This window comes from Anolis carolinensis, unplaced genomic scaffold (assembly GCF_035594765.1).
Source record: "Anolis carolinensis isolate JA03-04 unplaced genomic scaffold, rAnoCar3.1.pri scaffold_11, whole genome shotgun sequence".
In the NCBI taxonomy this organism is placed as follows: domain Eukaryota; kingdom Metazoa; phylum Chordata; class Lepidosauria; order Squamata; family Dactyloidae; genus Anolis; species Anolis carolinensis.
In genome coordinates this window covers 24,869,508-24,887,376 of record NW_026943822.1, presented here as the reverse complement: position 1 = coordinate 24,887,376, position 17,869 = coordinate 24,869,508, and the positions used below count along the sequence as shown (strand labels likewise).

The following is a 17,869-nucleotide window of genomic DNA, read 5'->3' as shown; positions in this document are numbered from 1 at the left end:
GAGCAAAGGATTTTCTCTAGGCCAGGTACGAGCAAGCAAGGCAGAGCAGGGTCAGGAACACAAAAATACTGTAATGAAGTACGAATCTTTGGTTTACAGATGTTATGTTTAATTGTGTGTTTGTGTTTTAAAAGGGTAAGTATTACAGTTACTGCATCTCAGCACTCAGAGACTGGTTGCCATGGAGAAGTAGATGGAGCCAACTGCCGTTTTGTTGAAGAAGTGCAGAGTTTAAAAAAGAGAGTCAGTCTATGCTCTGATGAGGCACAGGGAAGATTGATCCTAGGTTGAGGGGATCAAGGAGACTCAATTGTTCATTTTGAGTCGGTTTAAAATAAGTTTGGTGACTTATTTAATGTAGTCTGTGTCCTGGTAAGGAACAGAGAATCTGTGATCATATATCACAGGGGTGACTGCGGTTTAAAAGCAGCAGAGAAAGAAGTTCTAACTACTTTAAGTAAAAGAAGTGACACTTCAGGGAGTTTGACTCATCTCATTCTAGTATTGTAACTGTTAATAAAAATACCTCCAAGTGAGAAACAACATTGTAACCACTAAGCTCTGTGCCTGAATAAACTTGTTATTGTTCTTCCAACATCTAAGCCTCTGTCGCATATATTATAAACCAAGTTACGTTAACATCTAAAGTGAATAAGAAGAAGAAAGAAAAAAAAGTAAAAGGTCTCCTCTCTGAGTCTTTGGTGGTTGCATCTTTACAATTGGTGGCAGTCGTAATTAGCTCCTTTACAAATACCAAGCCTGCCACCCAAAAAAAATGGGGGTGCGACTATTCCGTGATGAAATACAGTTAACTTGCTTTGTGACCAGCTGTTAGGAATTGTGAAAGTTCACCCATGACTTGGGTCTTTTGCAGACGAGTCCCTGCATCCCAACGTGTCGATGGTGGTGCGGATCACGGACCCGGAGGTGGTCTTTGTGGCCAACCTGACCAAGGCGGACGCTCCGGCGCTGTCGGCCTCCTTCCAGTGCGACTTCTCCCTGTCGAGCGGGCCTCTGGCGCAGCGCATGGCGGCCCACGTGCGGGAGCTCCGGGTCCTGGCCTGCCCCTTCCTCCGCGGGAAAGGAGAGAAGAGCCTCACCACGGTAAGCCATTGTGACGTGTTCTTGCGTGCTCCTTCTCTTTGGGATGTCTGTGGACCTTTCTCACGGGCATTCATTCTGTCCGTTCCTGCCGAAGGTGGTCCAGCCTTGTTCTCTGACCATGGAGGCCATGATGCACGCTTCGGGGATGAAGGCGGTGGACGTGGTGGTGGAGGAATTCATTATCAAGGTGAGGCTCATGGAAAAACTAAGGCAAAATGTGCTATCGCAGGGCATCTTTCCAGTAAAAACTAAAAATTTTGCAGTATTATAAACACTTTTCATGTTTTTATAATAAAGCCAGTTAGGAAATGACATTTATAACCCAGGAACAAAAATAATAATGTTACATAGTGTAATAACAATACCATAACAATATACAGTAGAGTCTAAACTTATCCAACGTTCTGGATTATCCAACGCATTTTTGTAGTCAATGTTTTCAATGCATTGTGATATTTTGGTGCTAAATTGGTAAATACAGTAATTACTACATAGCATTAATGTGTAATGAACTACTTTTTCTGTCAAATTTGTTGTATAACATGATGTTTTGGTGCCGAATTTGTAAAATCATAATCTATTTTGATATTTAATAGGTTTTTTCTTAATCTCTCCTTATTATCCAACATATTTGCTTATCCAACGTTCTGCCGGCCTGTTTATGTTGGATAAGTGAGATTCTACTGTAATAACAACGACGATAATATAACAATAATAAATAATGACTAATATAACAGTGATCTACAACTAATAACAACAATGACAATAATATAGCAATAATAAATAATGACTAATATAACAGTGATCTACAACTAATAACAACAACGACAATAATATAACAATAATAAATAATGACTAATATAACAGTGATCTACAACTAATAACAACAATGACAATAATATAGCAATAATAAATAATGACTAATATAACAGTGATCTACAACTAATAACAACAATGACAATAATATAGCAATAATAATGATGATGACTATAATATAACAGTGATCTACAACTAATAACAACAACGACAATAATATAGCAATAATAATGATGATGACTATAATATAACAGTGATCTACAACTAATAATAACAACGACAATAATATAGCAATAATAATGATGACTATAATATAACAGTGATCTACAACTAATAATAGCAACGACAATAATATAGCAATAATAATGATGATGACTATAATATAACAGTGATCTACAACTAATAATAGCAACGACAATAATATAGCAATAATAATGATGATGACTATAATATAACAGTGATCTACAACTAATAATAACATCAACAAAAATATAGCAATATAATAATAATGATGATAGTAATATAACAGTGATTTACAACTAATAACAAAGTTTGTGCAGTTGAATAGACTTTCCCCTTGTTTTTATGATATAACCCGTTAGGAAATGACATTTATAACCCAGGAACAAAAATCATAGTATTACACAGTGTAATTAATTTGCTCATTTGTGTATTATTTTATTTATTTATTTATTTATTTACAGTATTTATATTCCGCCCTTCTCACCCCGAAGGGGACTCAGGGCGGATTACAATGAACACATATATGGCAAACATTCAATGCCAATAGACAAACAACATTCAGTTTTAGACAGACACAGAGGCATTTTTTAACATCTTTCCAGCTTCACGATTCCGGCCACAGGGGGAGCTGTTGCTTCACCCTCCATTGGTGGCTGTTCTTCCTCTTCTTTTCCTCATGAGCAGTTTTATGGTGTTGTAGATTAGTTAAATTAGCCTCCTGCATAAAGCGTCCCTAAATTTTCCCTACTTGACAGATGCAACTGTCTTTCGGGGCTGCTAGGTAAACAGCAAGCCGGGGCTATTTTTTTTTTTTATGGTCGGAGGCTTAACCCGACCCGGGCTTTGAACTCATGACCTCTCGGTCAGTAGTGATTTATAGCAGCTGGTTACTAGCCAGCTGCGCCACAGCCCGGCCCCTCATATGATTATTAATCATTATTATTAATCCTATGACTATTCTTATTTCTGTATGTGTGTTGTATAGTATATGCCTGCTCTGTGCGATACTCCTGCCGCTCTGGCTCCCTTTTCCAGATTTCCCCCAAAATCCTCAACACGGTCATGACCATCCTGGCCGCCATGAAGGCCAAGCCGAGGGAGGAGGAGCCCGGAGGGGCCTCCTGCGCCACGGCCGACGACCTCTGGGGCGTGAAGCCCGTGGACCGGTGCCAGTACTGGTTCCTGGGGGTGGACATGGCCACCGAGGCCACCGAAGACTTCCTGGCCAGCCAGACCGGCACGAGGCAGGAGAGCTTCCACGCGCAGGTGCGCTCCGTCCAGGTCACCTTGGAGTGCGGCCTGGGCCACCGCACCGTCCCCCTCCTGCTGGCCGAGTCCACCTTTTCCGGGACGGTGACCAACTGGTCCTCCCTCCTGGCCGCCCAAGGAGACATGACGCTGGAGGTCAGTGAGGGCGAGGCGGGAAGGAGCATACACGTCTCATGCTAACGTCTATTTATTCACCATTATTATTATCCTTAGCGTTTACTATTCATTACTATTATTGTTTATTTATTGTTATTACTCGTTATTGTTACTACTCCTACTACTAATTTATATTTACTTAATATTTATTATTTATCATTATTATTTATTATTATTTATTTACTGTTTTACTTATTATTACTGTTTACTATTGATTATTGTTTACTATTTATTATTATAAATAAATATTATTTTTTGATATTATTTTTATTGATATTTGATATTATATTTGATATTAGTTTTACATATACACACAGTCCCCAAGTTACGAACAAGATGGGTTCTGTAGGTTTGTTCTTAAGATGAATGTGTATGTAAGTCGGAGAAGGTATATTTTTAAGTATACCTGCAGACAGATAGATATTTGTTTATACCACTCATTATCTCTCCCAAAGGAGAGGATTATTATTGTTATCGTTGCTATTAATAATAACCATGTATCACTATTTACTATTAATATTTATTTACTATTTTATTAATAGTTGTTACTATTTACTGTTCATTACTATTTACCATTTATTATTATTTACCATTACTATTTATCTTCTTTTTTATTATTTATTATTACTATTTACTATTCATTTGTGTTTATTATTATTATTATTATTATTATTATCTTTTATTATTGTTATCTTATTATTCCAGGTCCATTATTACAACGAAACCTATGCCGTTTGGGAGCCCCTTATTGAGCGAACGGAGAAGGAGAAACGGCAGTGGAAACTAAAGCTAGAAGTAAGCAAACATTTTACAAAATCAAATATTTTCTTCAAACTGCTATTTCTGCAGGAAAAAGATTTCTCATTGCTGATTTTTATTTTGCAGCGATACAACCGCATCTAATTTCCTTTTCAAATTCCAGCTGGTCTCCTACTGTGTAGACTAACAAGTTTGTACAGCAAGAGCACAAACAATATTATAATTAAAACCCTGTGTCAAAGAACATTATTAAACTGTTGTGTTTCAGTTCGATAAAAAGTCATATGTGCTTTGACATGAGTGCAATTTTCTCTAATTATTGAAGTACTAGGTTAATTCCTGAAATGTCTCAAGTGCACATTTATTCGTCCTGAGTTTGTGCTTGCAAAGTCTCTTTTTCTAGCGATATGAAGTTAACGGTATGCTTGAAATTGGCTTCGGAGAGAGCCGTTGTTCTGATGCGTTGCCGCTCCGTTTCAGATGAAGACGAACCCAGAGCAAGAGCGGGGAGGGTTGCTTCCCGGGGACGACTTTGTCGTCTTGCCCGAACCGCAGAGCGCCGTTCACATCTCTTCCAAGGACACCATGAACATCACCATCTCCAAGGCCTCCCTCGCTGTCTTCGACAATCTCGCCAAGGTAATCCCACTCTGGGTTTCGTTAGGAGGCTCTCTTTGCACGCTTGCGCTACAATGCCTTTATCCTAACGATCAATTTCTTCCAACGTGAGGGTAGCATTGTTATATATATATATATTACAGTTGAGCATTCAGCTCACAGCAAGCAGAGCATGAATTACTATGTGGCTGTAAAGAATTTAGAGCTTAGGAGGCAAACATGCAAATTGTTAGGATACTGGGCCCATAACCCTTTCTATTAGGATTTTCTCGGGTTAGAAGAACCACCCAAAATAGCAGAGCATCCAAAATATGCAAAACAAGATACTTATAGTTGAGCATTCAGCTCACAGCAAGCAGAACGTGATGTGCCATGTGGCTGTAAAGAATTTAGAGCTTAGGAGGCAAACATGCTAATTGTTAGGATACTGGGCCCATAACCCTTTCTGTTAGGATTTTCTGGGTGTTAGAAGAATTACCCAAAATAGCAGAGCATCCAAAATATGCAAAACAAGATACTTATAGTTGAGCATTGAGCTCACAGCAAGCAGAACGTGATGTGCCATGTGGCTGTAAAGAATTTAGAGCTTAGGAGGCAAACATGCTAATTGTTAGGATACTGGGCCCATAACCCTTCCTGTTAGGATTTTCTTGGGTTAGAAAAACTACCCAAAATAGCAGAGCATCCAAAATATGCAAAACAAGATAGTTATAGTTGAGCATTCAGCTCACAGCAAGCAGAGCGTGATGTGCCATGTGGCTGTAAAGAATTTAGAGCTTTGGAGGCAAAGATGCAGAGTCCGTCTTCCATGCTGTGATTGAGTTGGAGCTGATCTGTTTTGCAGTCTTGTGTCAGCATTCTCTTTTCCGCTAGGGCTTCTCGGAGGGGGCGGGCTCCACCTACGACTACACCCTCAAGGACCGGGCCCCCTTCACGCTGAAGAACGCCCTGGGCCTCCCGCTCAAGGCCCACACCTGCCGCAGCCTCCAGGTCATCGGCTCGGCCGCGGGAGAGGACATCCACGACGTCCGGGTGGGGGAGACCCTGGAGCTGGACTACGCCGCCCTGGAGCCCCAGCGCAGGGGAAAGCTCTCGGCCTTCTACCGCCAGGAGAGCTCCCTCTTCACCCTGAGCTTCGGTAAGGCCTGCGGGAGAGGCCCAAGGGCCGGGCCGGGCGGGAAGGAGCCCACGGCATCCTGGGACCAAGAGGCGCTTTCGATACACTAAGTCAACATCCATCATTACCTACATTGCATCGACATTGCACTGAAGTGGCACCTGGTGGTATCTTTCAGGGCCGGAGGGATACACCGAAGTGGCCAACGTGCCCATTGCGAAGCCGGGCAGAAGGCTGTACAACGTCAGAGCCCCCCAGCTCGACCATTCGGACTCCGTCGTGGTGCAGATCGACGCAGAAGAAGGGAACAAAGTGATCACCATACGCTCCCCGCTGCAGGTAAGTGGCTGCAACTTTTAATAGGTGCGTGCTTTGACTCGTTTCATTTCTGGTGATTTAAATTGTTTGCCTTGTTATGTGTTTTATTATTATTTATATGTTATTGGGTTCCTGAGTCCCCACGGGATGATAGGGCGGTATACAAAGAAATTATTGTTAATGTTGTTGTTGTTGTAAGCCGCTCTGAATCCCTTTAGGAGATGGGGCAGGATACAAATAAAGTGTTTTTGTTGTTGTCGTTGTTGTAAGCCACTCTAAGTCCCTATGGGGAGATAAGGCAGGATACAAATAAAGTATTATTGCTATTGTTGTTGTTGTAAACCGCTCTGAATCCCTTTAGGAGATGGGGCAGGTTAAAAATAAAGTGTTGTTGTTGTTATTGTTGTAAGCCACTCTAAATTCCTTTGGGAGATAGGGCGGGATACAAATAAAGTATTGTTGTTGTTAGCCACTCCGAGTCCCTTTGAGAGATAGGGCAGGATACAAAAAAAGTGTTGTTGTTGTTGTAAGCCACTCTGAATTCCTTTGGGAGATAGGGCGGGATACAAATAAAATGTTCTTGTTGTTGTTCTTGTTGTTGTTGTTGCTGTAAGCCACTCCGAGCCCTTTTGGGAGATGTGTCGGGATGCAAACAAAGCTTCCTTCCTTCTGTTCGCTTCCTCGTAAAGCGTGTTTGCTCTTTTGTGAATTTCAGATTAAGAACCACTTCTCTGTTCCGTTTATCGTTTACAAATTTGTGCGGGAGGGGAGGCTGCTGGAGCCCATCGGGGTCTCCAAGCCGGAGGAGGAATTCCACGTCCCGTTAGATTCGTACAGGTGAAGCGTTTTCCCTCCCTTTCTATTGCAGACACTGCTGTCTTTGGGAAGGGTCCCCTCCTCATGTTCTCTTCTCTGACTTTGGGGTCCAGGTGCCAGCTCTTTGTGCAGCCGACGGGGGTCTTAAAGGGCCGGTACGAGCCCTCCCGCACCTTCATCTCCTGGCGGGAGGAGCTGCACCGGAGCCGCGAGGTGCGCTGTGTGCTGCAGTGCCCGGCCAGCGAGGCCAGCTTCCTGCCGCTGGTGGTGAACTCCACGGCTGTGCCCGACGCCCTGAGCTTCCTGGCCACCAACGGGGAGGACTGGGACCCGGCCTACATCCTCCACCTGCACCCGCCCCTCACTCTCCGGAACCTGCTGCCCTACTCCTTGCGATACCTCCTGGAGGTGCGTCTCGTTCATTCAGCTTCAGGGGGATAATACATAGGGAAATTTGTGTGTTACCCAGTGTTTTGTTCCTCTTAAGCGAACGGCAGAATCCCACGAGCTTGCGGAAGGGAGCACGTCCGACGTCCTGCAGGCCACGCTGAGTGGGGAGATCATGGAGCTGGTCCTGTGCAAGTACCAGGGGAGGGACTGGAGCGGACACTTCCGCCTCTCGGACGCGCTGCCCGAGTTCTTCCCGGTGCGCTTCACCTCCGACTCCGCCGAGGCCGCGACGGTGGACGTCTACCTCCACGTGCGGCGGGTGGGGGGCCGCGTGGTCCTCTCGGTCTACAGCCCCTACTGGATCATCAACAAGACCTCCCGCGTCCTCCAGTACCGGGCGGAGGACGTCCACGTCAAGCACCCGGCCGACTATCGGGACATCGTCTTGTTCTCCTTCAAGAAGAAGAACATCTTCAGCAAGAACAAAGTAAGGCCCCCACCGGGCTTCCCGTAGGAGGGAACCACGTACCTTGGGGAGTCTTGCTCTGCGATTAATCCTTGTTACTTCTGGGTTTTATCTGGTTTTAATTTCTGGGTTTTTTTTAAAAAAATTTTTTTATTGAATAAACATGTAACATAAGTGAGAGACATACTTACATACCATCCCATTGTGCATACAAAAGAAAAGAATAAAGAAATGACAAAAAAGAAAAGGAAAAGATAATAATAAAAAAAAGAAGAGAGAAGAAAGAACAAAAAACAAAAACAAAACAACAAAACCCCCCCCCAAAAATAGGGCCTAAGTCATCCCTACAAACACAACATCTATCCACTTGCAATACAGTCATATTAAAATTGACTTCCCTCTATTGTGTGGTGCTTTGCAAACTTTTCTTTCTATATATAATACATCTTTGTTTCCCTTATTTACTCACTACCGCTTTATTTACATAGTCTGGGACGATTCTTTATTCAATCATTCTTCACTGAGTCTTCTTCATATTATTATCTTACATTTTTTGTTTCTTAGATAATTTTTAATTATTTCCCAATTTGTTTGTTTTCTTGGTTTTCCTTGAGTGTTTGATAATAAATATGTTAATTTGTCTATGTTCATTACAGTAGAGTCTCACTTATCCAACATAAACGGGCCGGCAGAACGTTGGATAAGCGAATATGTTGGATAATAAGGAGGGATTAAGGAAAAGCCTATTAAGCATCAAATTAAATTATGATTTCACAAATTAAGCACCCAAACATCATGTTTTACAACAAATTTGACAGAAAAAGTAGTTCAATACGAAATAATGCTATGTAGTAATTATTGAAAACATCGACTACAAAAATGCGTTGGATAATCCAGAACGTTGGATAAGCGAGTGTTGGATAAGTGAGACTCTACTGTATTTCAAAAATTTCTGTTTGTTGATACCTTCCTTCCTTTCTCGCTCCTTGAAGATCCAGTTGAGCATCTCGACCAGCACCTGGTCCAACAGTTTCTCTCTGGACACCGTCGGAAGTTACGGATGCGTGAAATGCCCGGCCAGCTCCATGGACTTTCTGGTGATCCTCTCACTCTTCCAACGCTAATATGATGTTTACCACACGCCTGGAGTCCAGTGTGGATATACCTGTTAATCCTCCTCTGTTCCAGGTCGGCGTGAGCATCAAGATGAGCAGCTTCAACCTGACCCGGATCGTCACCCTGACCCCCTTCTACACCATTGCAAACAAGTCCTCCTTGGAGCTGGAAGTGGGCGAGATGGGAGCGGATGGCTCCATGCCTACCAACAAGTGGAGCTACTTTTCGTCTTCAGAGGTACACGTAGCATTTGAATCTATCTGCTGTGTATTGTCTGCGAAACCAATGTTCATTCATTGCTCTGAATGCTAGAGTTCGAATCCAGCCTGGGTCGGAGTGAGCTCCCGACCATTAATAGCCTAGCTTGCTATTGACCTAAGCAGCTCGAAAGACAGATGCATCTGTCGAGTAGGAAATTTAGGTACCGCTTTGTGCGGGGAGGCTAATGTAACTAATTTACGCCACTATAAAAACGTCCAGCACCGTGCTGAAGAATGAGGAACACAAATGTTAAACTTGAATAAAAATTTTTTTTTTAAAAAAAAGAATGAGGAAGTACTCCATCAAGGACTCGGTGTCACAAGTGGCTGGTGAAGCGGCAGCTCCCCCTGTGACCAAAATATAAATACTGTAAATAAATAAATAAATTTCAATACAGATTTCTGTCCTTTCGACCCCCAGTGCCTCCCATTCTGGCCAGAGAACCTGTCTGGCAAGCTGTGCCTTCGGGTGGTCGGCTGCGACCGCGTTTCCAAAACCTTCTTCTACAACCGGCAGGATAACGGGACGTTGCTCAGCCTGGAAGAACTGGTGAGGTTATTTCCTGATTCTGGTTTTGCAGACTGTTAACGGCGGGCGGGTCTTGCTTCTACTTCTCTGGACATTGGCATGGGCCAACTCCGGCCCTCCCTCCAGGTGTTTTGGACTTCAACTCCCAGCATTCCTAACAGCCTACTGGCTGTTAGGAATGCTGGGAGTTGAAGTCCAAAACACCTGGAGGGAGGGCCGGAGTTGGCCTGTGCCTGGGATAGATTTTATTTATTTATTTATTTATTTATTTATTTCCAACATTTATATCCCGCCCTTCTCACCCGAAGGGACTCAGGGCGGCGTACAAAATTGGCAACAATTCGATGCCTATACATAATTAAAACAGCTATAAAAATCCAATAAAACAATTAAAACAATATAAAAAGTATAAAAACATATGATTAAAATCCATTCCTCCAAAATCCTCGTGCTGTAGCCGTAAATCAGTCCGGGTCGTCATTATCGTTTAATCTTCAAAAGCCTGGGCACATAGCCATGTTTTCAGGGCTTTTCTAAAACTCAAAAGGGTTGGGGCTTGCCGTATTTCTCTGGGGAGGGTGTTCCACAGCCGAGTGGGGAGCCACCACCGAGAAGGAAGGCCCTGTCCCTCGTCCCCACCAGCCGTGCCTGTGAGGCAGGCGGGACCGAGAGCAGGGCCTCTCCAGATGACCTTAGGGATCTTCCTGGCTCATAGGAGGAGATACGTTCGGACAAGTAGATTGGGCCAGAACCGTTTAGGGCTTTATAGGTCAAAACCAGCACTTTGAATTGGGCTCGGTAGCATATCGGCAGCCAGTGGAGCTGGCTAAGTAGGGAGGTGGTACGCTCCCTATAAGCCGCCCCAGTTATTAATCTGGCTGCCGCCCGTTGTACTAATTGGAGCTTCCGGGCCGTCTTCAAAGGCAGCCCCACGTAGAGAGCGTTGCAGTAGTCCAAACGGGATGTAACCAGAGCGTGGACCACCGTGGCCAAGTCAGACCTCCCAAGGAACGGGCGCAGCTGGCGCACAAGTCTTAGTTGTGCAAGGGCTCCCCTGGCCACCGCCGAGACCTGGGGCTCCAGGCTCAGCGATGAGTCCAGGAGAACCCCCAGACTGCGAACCTGTGTCTTCAGGGGGAGTGCGACCCCGTCCAACACAGGCTGTAACCCTATTCCCTGTTCAGCCTTTTTACCGACGCCTCCTTTCTTTTCCGCAGAATACAGGTATCCTAGTGGATGTGAATGTCTCCGAGCACTCCGTCGTCATCACCTTCTCCGACTACCACGAGGGCGCCGCGCCGGCCTTGATCATCAACCACACCCCGTGGGTCGCACTGAAATACAAGCAGAGGTACATGAGGGAGTTTTCTCCCACCTTTTGGATGGGAAGGGCTTGACTTTCAGCCTCAGACGCAGGTTGGGTTACGCTTTGCGTTTGGTGGTTCCTATAGATTTGTCCACAGCTGCATGGTATGTCAGGAAAATTGTCCTGGATGATGGATGTGAGGTGGATGAACTGAGACACTTACAGACTTCCGTCTCAATATTCCCCTCCGTTAGGCCACTTAGCATCTGCTTAGCAGCACAAACAAGCGAGACTGCATAGCTGTTTTATCTGCCAATCCCGGCGGCTATAAATCTTTATTTACACAGCTATATTCCAAAGAAAAACAACCAGAGCTGCTGGCACATATGTTGCTCCGACAGAGAGAATAATGGTGACTAGAAAGAACCCTTATCCGTGAATAACTCCTCCACAAATTCCATTGCTTGTGACATGTCTTTCTTCTACATATACAAAAAGCGGAAGTTCCCTTCTAGGCAGTAAATCATTGCTCTGTGCGATTAACTACTTCAGCACTGGAATGCTTACTGAAAACAAATCCACACACTTGCATTGCAACAATGAATTAAACATTTCACTACATTTAGCCATTACCTTGACATGGTATACGGTAGACTCCTGCAGAGGTGGGAGGATCCCTCGTGTCCTTTGCTGAACGTAGGATTTCCTTGGTGCCTCTGTAGATAGTTTGTAGGTTGTGTTCCTTCATCAGCTTCTCTATGCAATTAATAGTTCCCTTGATGTACTTGGTAGCTATCAGGGAGGGAACCCTTGTTGTTCTCCACCTTAGTTCACACTTAGTCGGTCATATCGGAGGTGCAATCTCTGCATCCATGTCACTGTCGTGGTGGTTTTTCTTGGTGCAGCGGCTGCCAAGAAGAGGTGGAGCTCAAGCCGAGGGAGGTGTGCCTCTTTGCGTGGGCAGACCCCACCGGAGTCAGGAAACTCAGCTGGGCCTATGCGCAGAACTTTGGGGAAGACGACCTCCTCAAGGTACGCTGCGTTCGTAAGAGTTTTGGTCACGAATCCTTCTTGAACCTCCAAACGCTCTTGAATCCATTGCTGGAGCTTCTTCAGTTCTGGAGCAGATGTTGTTTAACTTCCTCAAATTATTTGACTTCCTTAATGTAAAGAGTCATTGTTTCCGACTACGTAAACAAGCGTTGTCTACACCAGGTCAGTTCTGAAATTTTCATTAGCACTTTTCACGCCACTGTTCATGAATTCTTCACTTCCTTCATCATGCCATTTTCAGGCTTCGGTTTTAAGATAGTGTCTTCAGGCTTGCCAGACCTTAATAGGCCGGGCTGTGGCGCCGCTGGTTAATAGCCAGCTGTAATAATAATAATAATAAAACTTTATTTATACACCGCTCCATCTCCCGAAGGACTCGTGGCGGCTTACACTGGGACAAGCCCAAAACAGTATTACATCAATAGAAACAGTAACACAATAAAACCGCAATATAATAACACATATTACAAAAGTTAAAATAACTTAAAACATAGACAGTAATCCCAACCCATGGTCAAGCACCATAGGCCATGGGCCAATTTAAGGGGAATGGAAATCTGAAAATGCATATTTTTTATATTTGTATATTCTATACAAATATAAAACAAATGATCCAGCTAAAATAAAGTGACAAATACAGATTATTAAAACATACAACATTATGAAACCATGTCTTTTAAACTTGAGCACGCCTATCTGTATTTTATAATGCGTTTTATGAATGTTTTATGTAAGTTAATTTTTTTAACTGATTTATAGTGTATTGTACAGTTTTTATATGTGTGTTTTATTGTAAGCCACCCTGAGTCCCCTGTTGGGTGAGAAGGGCGGGATATAAATATTGTAATAAATAAATAAATAAATAGGTTAAACTTAAATTCGTTAATACTGGATAACAGTAAAGATTTTAATAACAGAATGAGTTCGAAGCCAGCCCAGGTCGGACTGAGCTCCCGACCATTAATAGCCTAGCTCATTGTTGACCTAAGCAGCTCGAAAGACAGTTGCATCTGTCGAGTAGGAAATTTAGGTGCCACTTTATGCGTGGAAGCGGAAGTACTCCATCAAGGACTCGGTGTCACAGTGGACGATGAAACAGCAACTCCCCCTGTGGCTGGAGGATGGGCTTTAGTCAGATATCTGTCTCCATCCCGTGTTTGCTTGGGTGTGTTTTGCGCCCGCGCTGCCACGCATCTCTCTCTCTCTCTCTGGCGCCTCCTCCACGCAGGACGACTGTGGGCAGTTCCCCTACAACTCCAACACGCAGATCCACTGGGTCTCCTTCCTGGACGGGCGTCAGCGGGTGCTGCTCTTCACGGAGGACGTGGCGCTGGTGTCCAAGGCCCGGCAGGCGGAGGAGCTGGAGCAGCCCGAGCAGGAGGTCAGCCTGGCCCTCCACAGCCTGGGCCTCTCCCTGGTCAACAACCACAACAAGCAGGAGATCTCCTACGTCGGCATCACCAGGTCCGGCCCAGCGAGCAACACACAAAGGCCGCTTGGGGTCTGGGTTGTCCTTGGGGCCAGATTGTGTTCACTCTCATGGTCCCCTCCTTTCTGTCCCTGCTGCTCCTCAGATGCCAAGCTCTTTCCTCCGACCCTTTTTCCTTTCTCGCAGTTCCGGCATCGTCTGGGAATGGAAGCCAAAGCTGCGGTGGAAGCCGTTCAGCCAGAAGCAGATCGGCCTCCTGGAGAACGCCTACCAGAAGCACCTCTCCGGCGGAGGGGCCGAGGCCTGGGTCAGGATCGAGGGCAACCTCGAGGTACGTCGGGGACAGCGAGACCCTCTAAAAGATTTCACGTCCGTTACTTGACCATAGATTACCCTTCAGATTCAATACTTTGAAACTTTTCAAGGGATTATGTTGTACTTTTGTCCTAACATTTATTGGATATAGAGCTAAGATGGTGTTGGTTGTGGTGGTGGTGATGATAATAATAATAATAATTCCTTATTTATATCCCGCTTTTCTCCCTCACGGGACCCAAAGCAGCTTACAATATATTAAAATCACATAAACAACAGTCAGAGTACATCAGTAATATAAACATAATATTCAGTTTCAATACTTTGAAACTTTTCAAGGGATTATGTTGTACTTTTGTCCTAATACTTTTTGGATATAGAGCTAAGATGGTGTTGGTTGTGGTGGTGGTGATAATAATAATAATAATTCCTTATTTATATCCCGCTTTTCTCCCTCACGGGACCCAAAGCAGCTTACAATATATTAAAATCACATAAACAACCGTCAGAGTACATCAGTAATATAAACATAATATTCAGTTTCAATGCTTTGAAACTTTTCAAGGGATTATGTTGTACTTTTGTCCTAACATTTTTTGGATATAGAGCTAAGATGGTGGTGGTGGTAGTGGTGATGACAGTAATAATAATGATAATAATAATAATAATAATAATAATAATAATAATAATAATAATAATAATAATAATAATTCCTTATTTATATCCCACTTGTCTCCCTCACGGGACCCAGTGCGGCTTACAACATATTAAAATCATATAAACAACAGTCAGACTACATCAGTAATATAAGCATAGTAGGATAAACAGATTAAGAAAAACAACTACAGTAAACATTCAACCTCATGAGATAGCATATCGAGACATGTAATAATAATAATAATAATAATAATAATAATAATTTATTTATTTATTAGCGACATGTATATCCTGCCCTTCTCACGCCAAAGGGGACTCAGGGCGGTTTACAAGTATATATACATACAATATATTATATTATACGACTATATTGCAATATTATTAGTAATATTGCATGTAATATAAATATACAATTATAATAGCAAATTATAATTATTATTACATTGTATTACATCATAATATTATTATTAATATTACATGTATATACAATAAATAATAATAATAATAATAATAATAATAATAATAATAAATTTACCCCATTTTTATCCTGCCTTTCTCCACCCCGAAGGATACTCAAGGCAGCTTACACAGGCACTTATTCACTGCTTACAAAACACAATCAGACATATATTTAAAATATTGACAAAAAATGCATCCAATAATATTAAAAACCTGACAATCAATTAAAATCATGCTGCCCCAAAAATCAAATAAATAATAATAATGATAGTGATAGGGTCGCTGTCCAGGGTATAACAATAATTGTTATTATTATGATTATTATGACTATTATTTCTTATCTGCCACTCTCCAAGGTTTGGGGGAAGGGTTATAACATATATTTTGTCCAACATACAACCAGAAGAGACACATATAAGCATTTGACACATGTCAACATAAGATGTCAACACAAGCCTTTATGCGTTACGATCACCCATATGGTAACCTTGCGCACATGTTCAGGTCAATTTCAGCAAGACGCCGATGGAGATGCGCCTCCCGCTCCGGTGCAGCATCAAGCGGGACTTCCTCTCCGGGATCCAGATTGAGTTCAAGCAGTCGCGACACCAGAAGAGCCTCCGCGCACAGCTCTACTGGCTCCAGGTACAATACTCTTTACAATAGCCTTGTGTTGCGAACATAGTCATGCTCTCTCAGCCTCAGAAGAAGGCAAACTCAAACCGCCTTGGAGGAAACTTTGCCTCATTATAACTTCAGAAAGCGCACATGTTCAGAACCAGAAAGCACTCAGCAATTGGTTCGAACTTGGCTCTACAAAACAATTCTGCAAAAATTGGTATTTCTGATATTATTATTATTATTATTATTATTATTATTATTATTATTATTATTATTATTATTATTCTGTTCCCTTCAAAGGTGGATAACCAGCTGCCCGGCTCCATGTTTCCTGTTGTGTTTCACCCCGTGGCCCCTCCCAAATCAGTTGCACTAGATTCAGGTAATAATATATAGGTAATTATTAATAATAATATATAGGTAATATATATATAATATAATATAATATATAATATATAGGTAATTATTTCCAATCTTAATCTCCCTCAATAGAACCAAAGCCTTTCATCGACGTCAGCGTCATCATTCGCTTCAACGAATACAGCAAAGTAATGCAGTTCAAGTAAGTCTGGAACCCAAACCATACTCATCTCTCTATGAATGTATTGATCATATTTATATCCTAAATCAATGTTGTACCTAGCTTTGAGGTGCAAGCAGAGGTGGATAATGCACATATTATTATTATTGCATTACATTATTATTTCAATTTTATTACCATTATTATTATTGCATATTATTATGATGATTATTATTATTGCATAAAACCATTATCAGTTACTATTGGTAGCCTTAACCTCCATGTATTAATTCCCCTCTAACTCTAAGAATTCTTTATTATTATTATTGCATTATATTATTATTACTATTTTATTACTATTATTATTATTGCATTGTATTATTATTATTATTATTATTATTATTATTATTATTATTATTATTATTGCATAAAACAATTATCGGTTACCATTGGTAGCCTTGTCCTCTATGTATTAATTCCCCTTTAACTCTAAGAATTCTTTCCCTTTTCTAATGATGGCAATTCATAAAAGCAGGCGGGCATTAATTAAAAACGTTTCCCATTTTTTCTTTTAGGTATTTCATGGTCCTCATCCAGGAGATGGCTTTGAAAATAGACCAGGGATTCCTAGGAGCCATTATGGGACTTTTCACTCCAGCAACAGACCCAGAAGCTGACAAACAAAGGGTAGATGATGATGATGATGATGATGATGATGATGATTACTATTATTATTATTATCCGGCTAAGACACAGCCCATGTATAGGGGCTACGGTAGCACATCGGGTTAATCCACTATCTGCAGTAAATCTGCTGACCGGAGGGTTCGCAGTTCAAAGCCGCAAGTCAGGGTGAGCTCCCGCTGTCAGCCCTAGCTTCTGCCAACCTAGCAGTTCAAAAGCATGCAGTGTGAGTAGATCAATAGGTACCGCCTCGGCAGGAAAGGTAAAATTACTGCAGCAGTTCTCTGTGGCAATTATTTTTCGATTCAGGATTATTTTTCTGTTCTAGTTTTTTTGGAAAGTCGTTTCTTCCTTTGCATTTTTGTTTTGCTGAGTGCTTAAGTAAAATCGCTGCACACCGTTTAACCTCTAGAATGAGCTGATGTTTTTTGTTTTTGATGCAAATCATCTTTTGAAAGGAACCCAGTGAAGGATGCCTAGGAGATTGAGGGGATTAAGTGTGATTGAATTGGAATAAATGCCGTAATTTGAGGCACGAGGGGGAACCTTCTCGGAAACAACCTCGAGACGAACGTCGATATGCAAATGTTGCAAATGGCTCAACTCACATCTGAAAATGGCAGCGATTCAGTGATTGTTTTTCCAAATATATTTGAACAGATGAAGCTGATTCAGAAGGACGTTGATGCGCTGAACACGCAGCTGATGGAGTCTTCCCTGACGGATATTTCCCCGCTGAGTTTCTTCGAGCACTTCCACATTTCGCCACTGAAGGTACATTCAAAAGGGAACTTTTATGGAATAATAATAATAATAATAAATGTTGGTGACGCAGTGGGTTAAACTGC

The 17,869-nt window shown here is 42.4% G+C and overlaps 1 protein-coding gene across 5 annotated transcripts in view; it reads left to right on the top strand.

Moving 5' to 3' along the window:
- The window catches only part of vps13c (vacuolar protein sorting 13 homolog C), a 67,777-nt gene that overhangs the window by 35,899 nt on the left and 14,009 nt on the right, over window positions 1–17,869 (top strand). For all 5 annotated transcript variants that reach the window (XM_062963094.1, XM_062963093.1, XM_062963092.1 and 2 more), the window contains 22 exons: window positions 875–1,104; window positions 1,199–1,291; window positions 3,199–3,567; window positions 4,294–4,383; window positions 4,828–4,986; window positions 5,839–6,103; window positions 6,261–6,421; window positions 7,116–7,237; window positions 7,330–7,624; window positions 7,704–8,093; window positions 9,065–9,169; window positions 9,261–9,425; window positions 9,870–9,998; window positions 11,195–11,328; window positions 12,189–12,315; window positions 13,565–13,800; window positions 13,952–14,096; window positions 15,701–15,841; window positions 16,118–16,199; window positions 16,310–16,379; window positions 16,913–17,024; window positions 17,682–17,795. In XM_062963094.1, coding sequence (XP_062819164.1) covers window positions 875–1,104; window positions 1,199–1,291; window positions 3,199–3,567; window positions 4,294–4,383; window positions 4,828–4,986; window positions 5,839–6,103; window positions 6,261–6,421; window positions 7,116–7,237; window positions 7,330–7,624; window positions 7,704–8,093; window positions 9,065–9,169; window positions 9,261–9,425; window positions 9,870–9,998; window positions 11,195–11,328; window positions 12,189–12,315; window positions 13,565–13,800; window positions 13,952–14,096; window positions 15,701–15,841; window positions 16,118–16,199; window positions 16,310–16,379; window positions 16,913–17,024; window positions 17,682–17,795 — 3,734 coding nt within the window. The remainder of the gene's footprint in view (window positions 1–874; window positions 1,105–1,198; window positions 1,292–3,198; window positions 3,568–4,293; window positions 4,384–4,827; window positions 4,987–5,838; window positions 6,104–6,260; window positions 6,422–7,115; window positions 7,238–7,329; window positions 7,625–7,703; window positions 8,094–9,064; window positions 9,170–9,260; window positions 9,426–9,869; window positions 9,999–11,194; window positions 11,329–12,188; window positions 12,316–13,564; window positions 13,801–13,951; window positions 14,097–15,700; window positions 15,842–16,117; window positions 16,200–16,309; window positions 16,380–16,912; window positions 17,025–17,681; window positions 17,796–17,869) is intronic.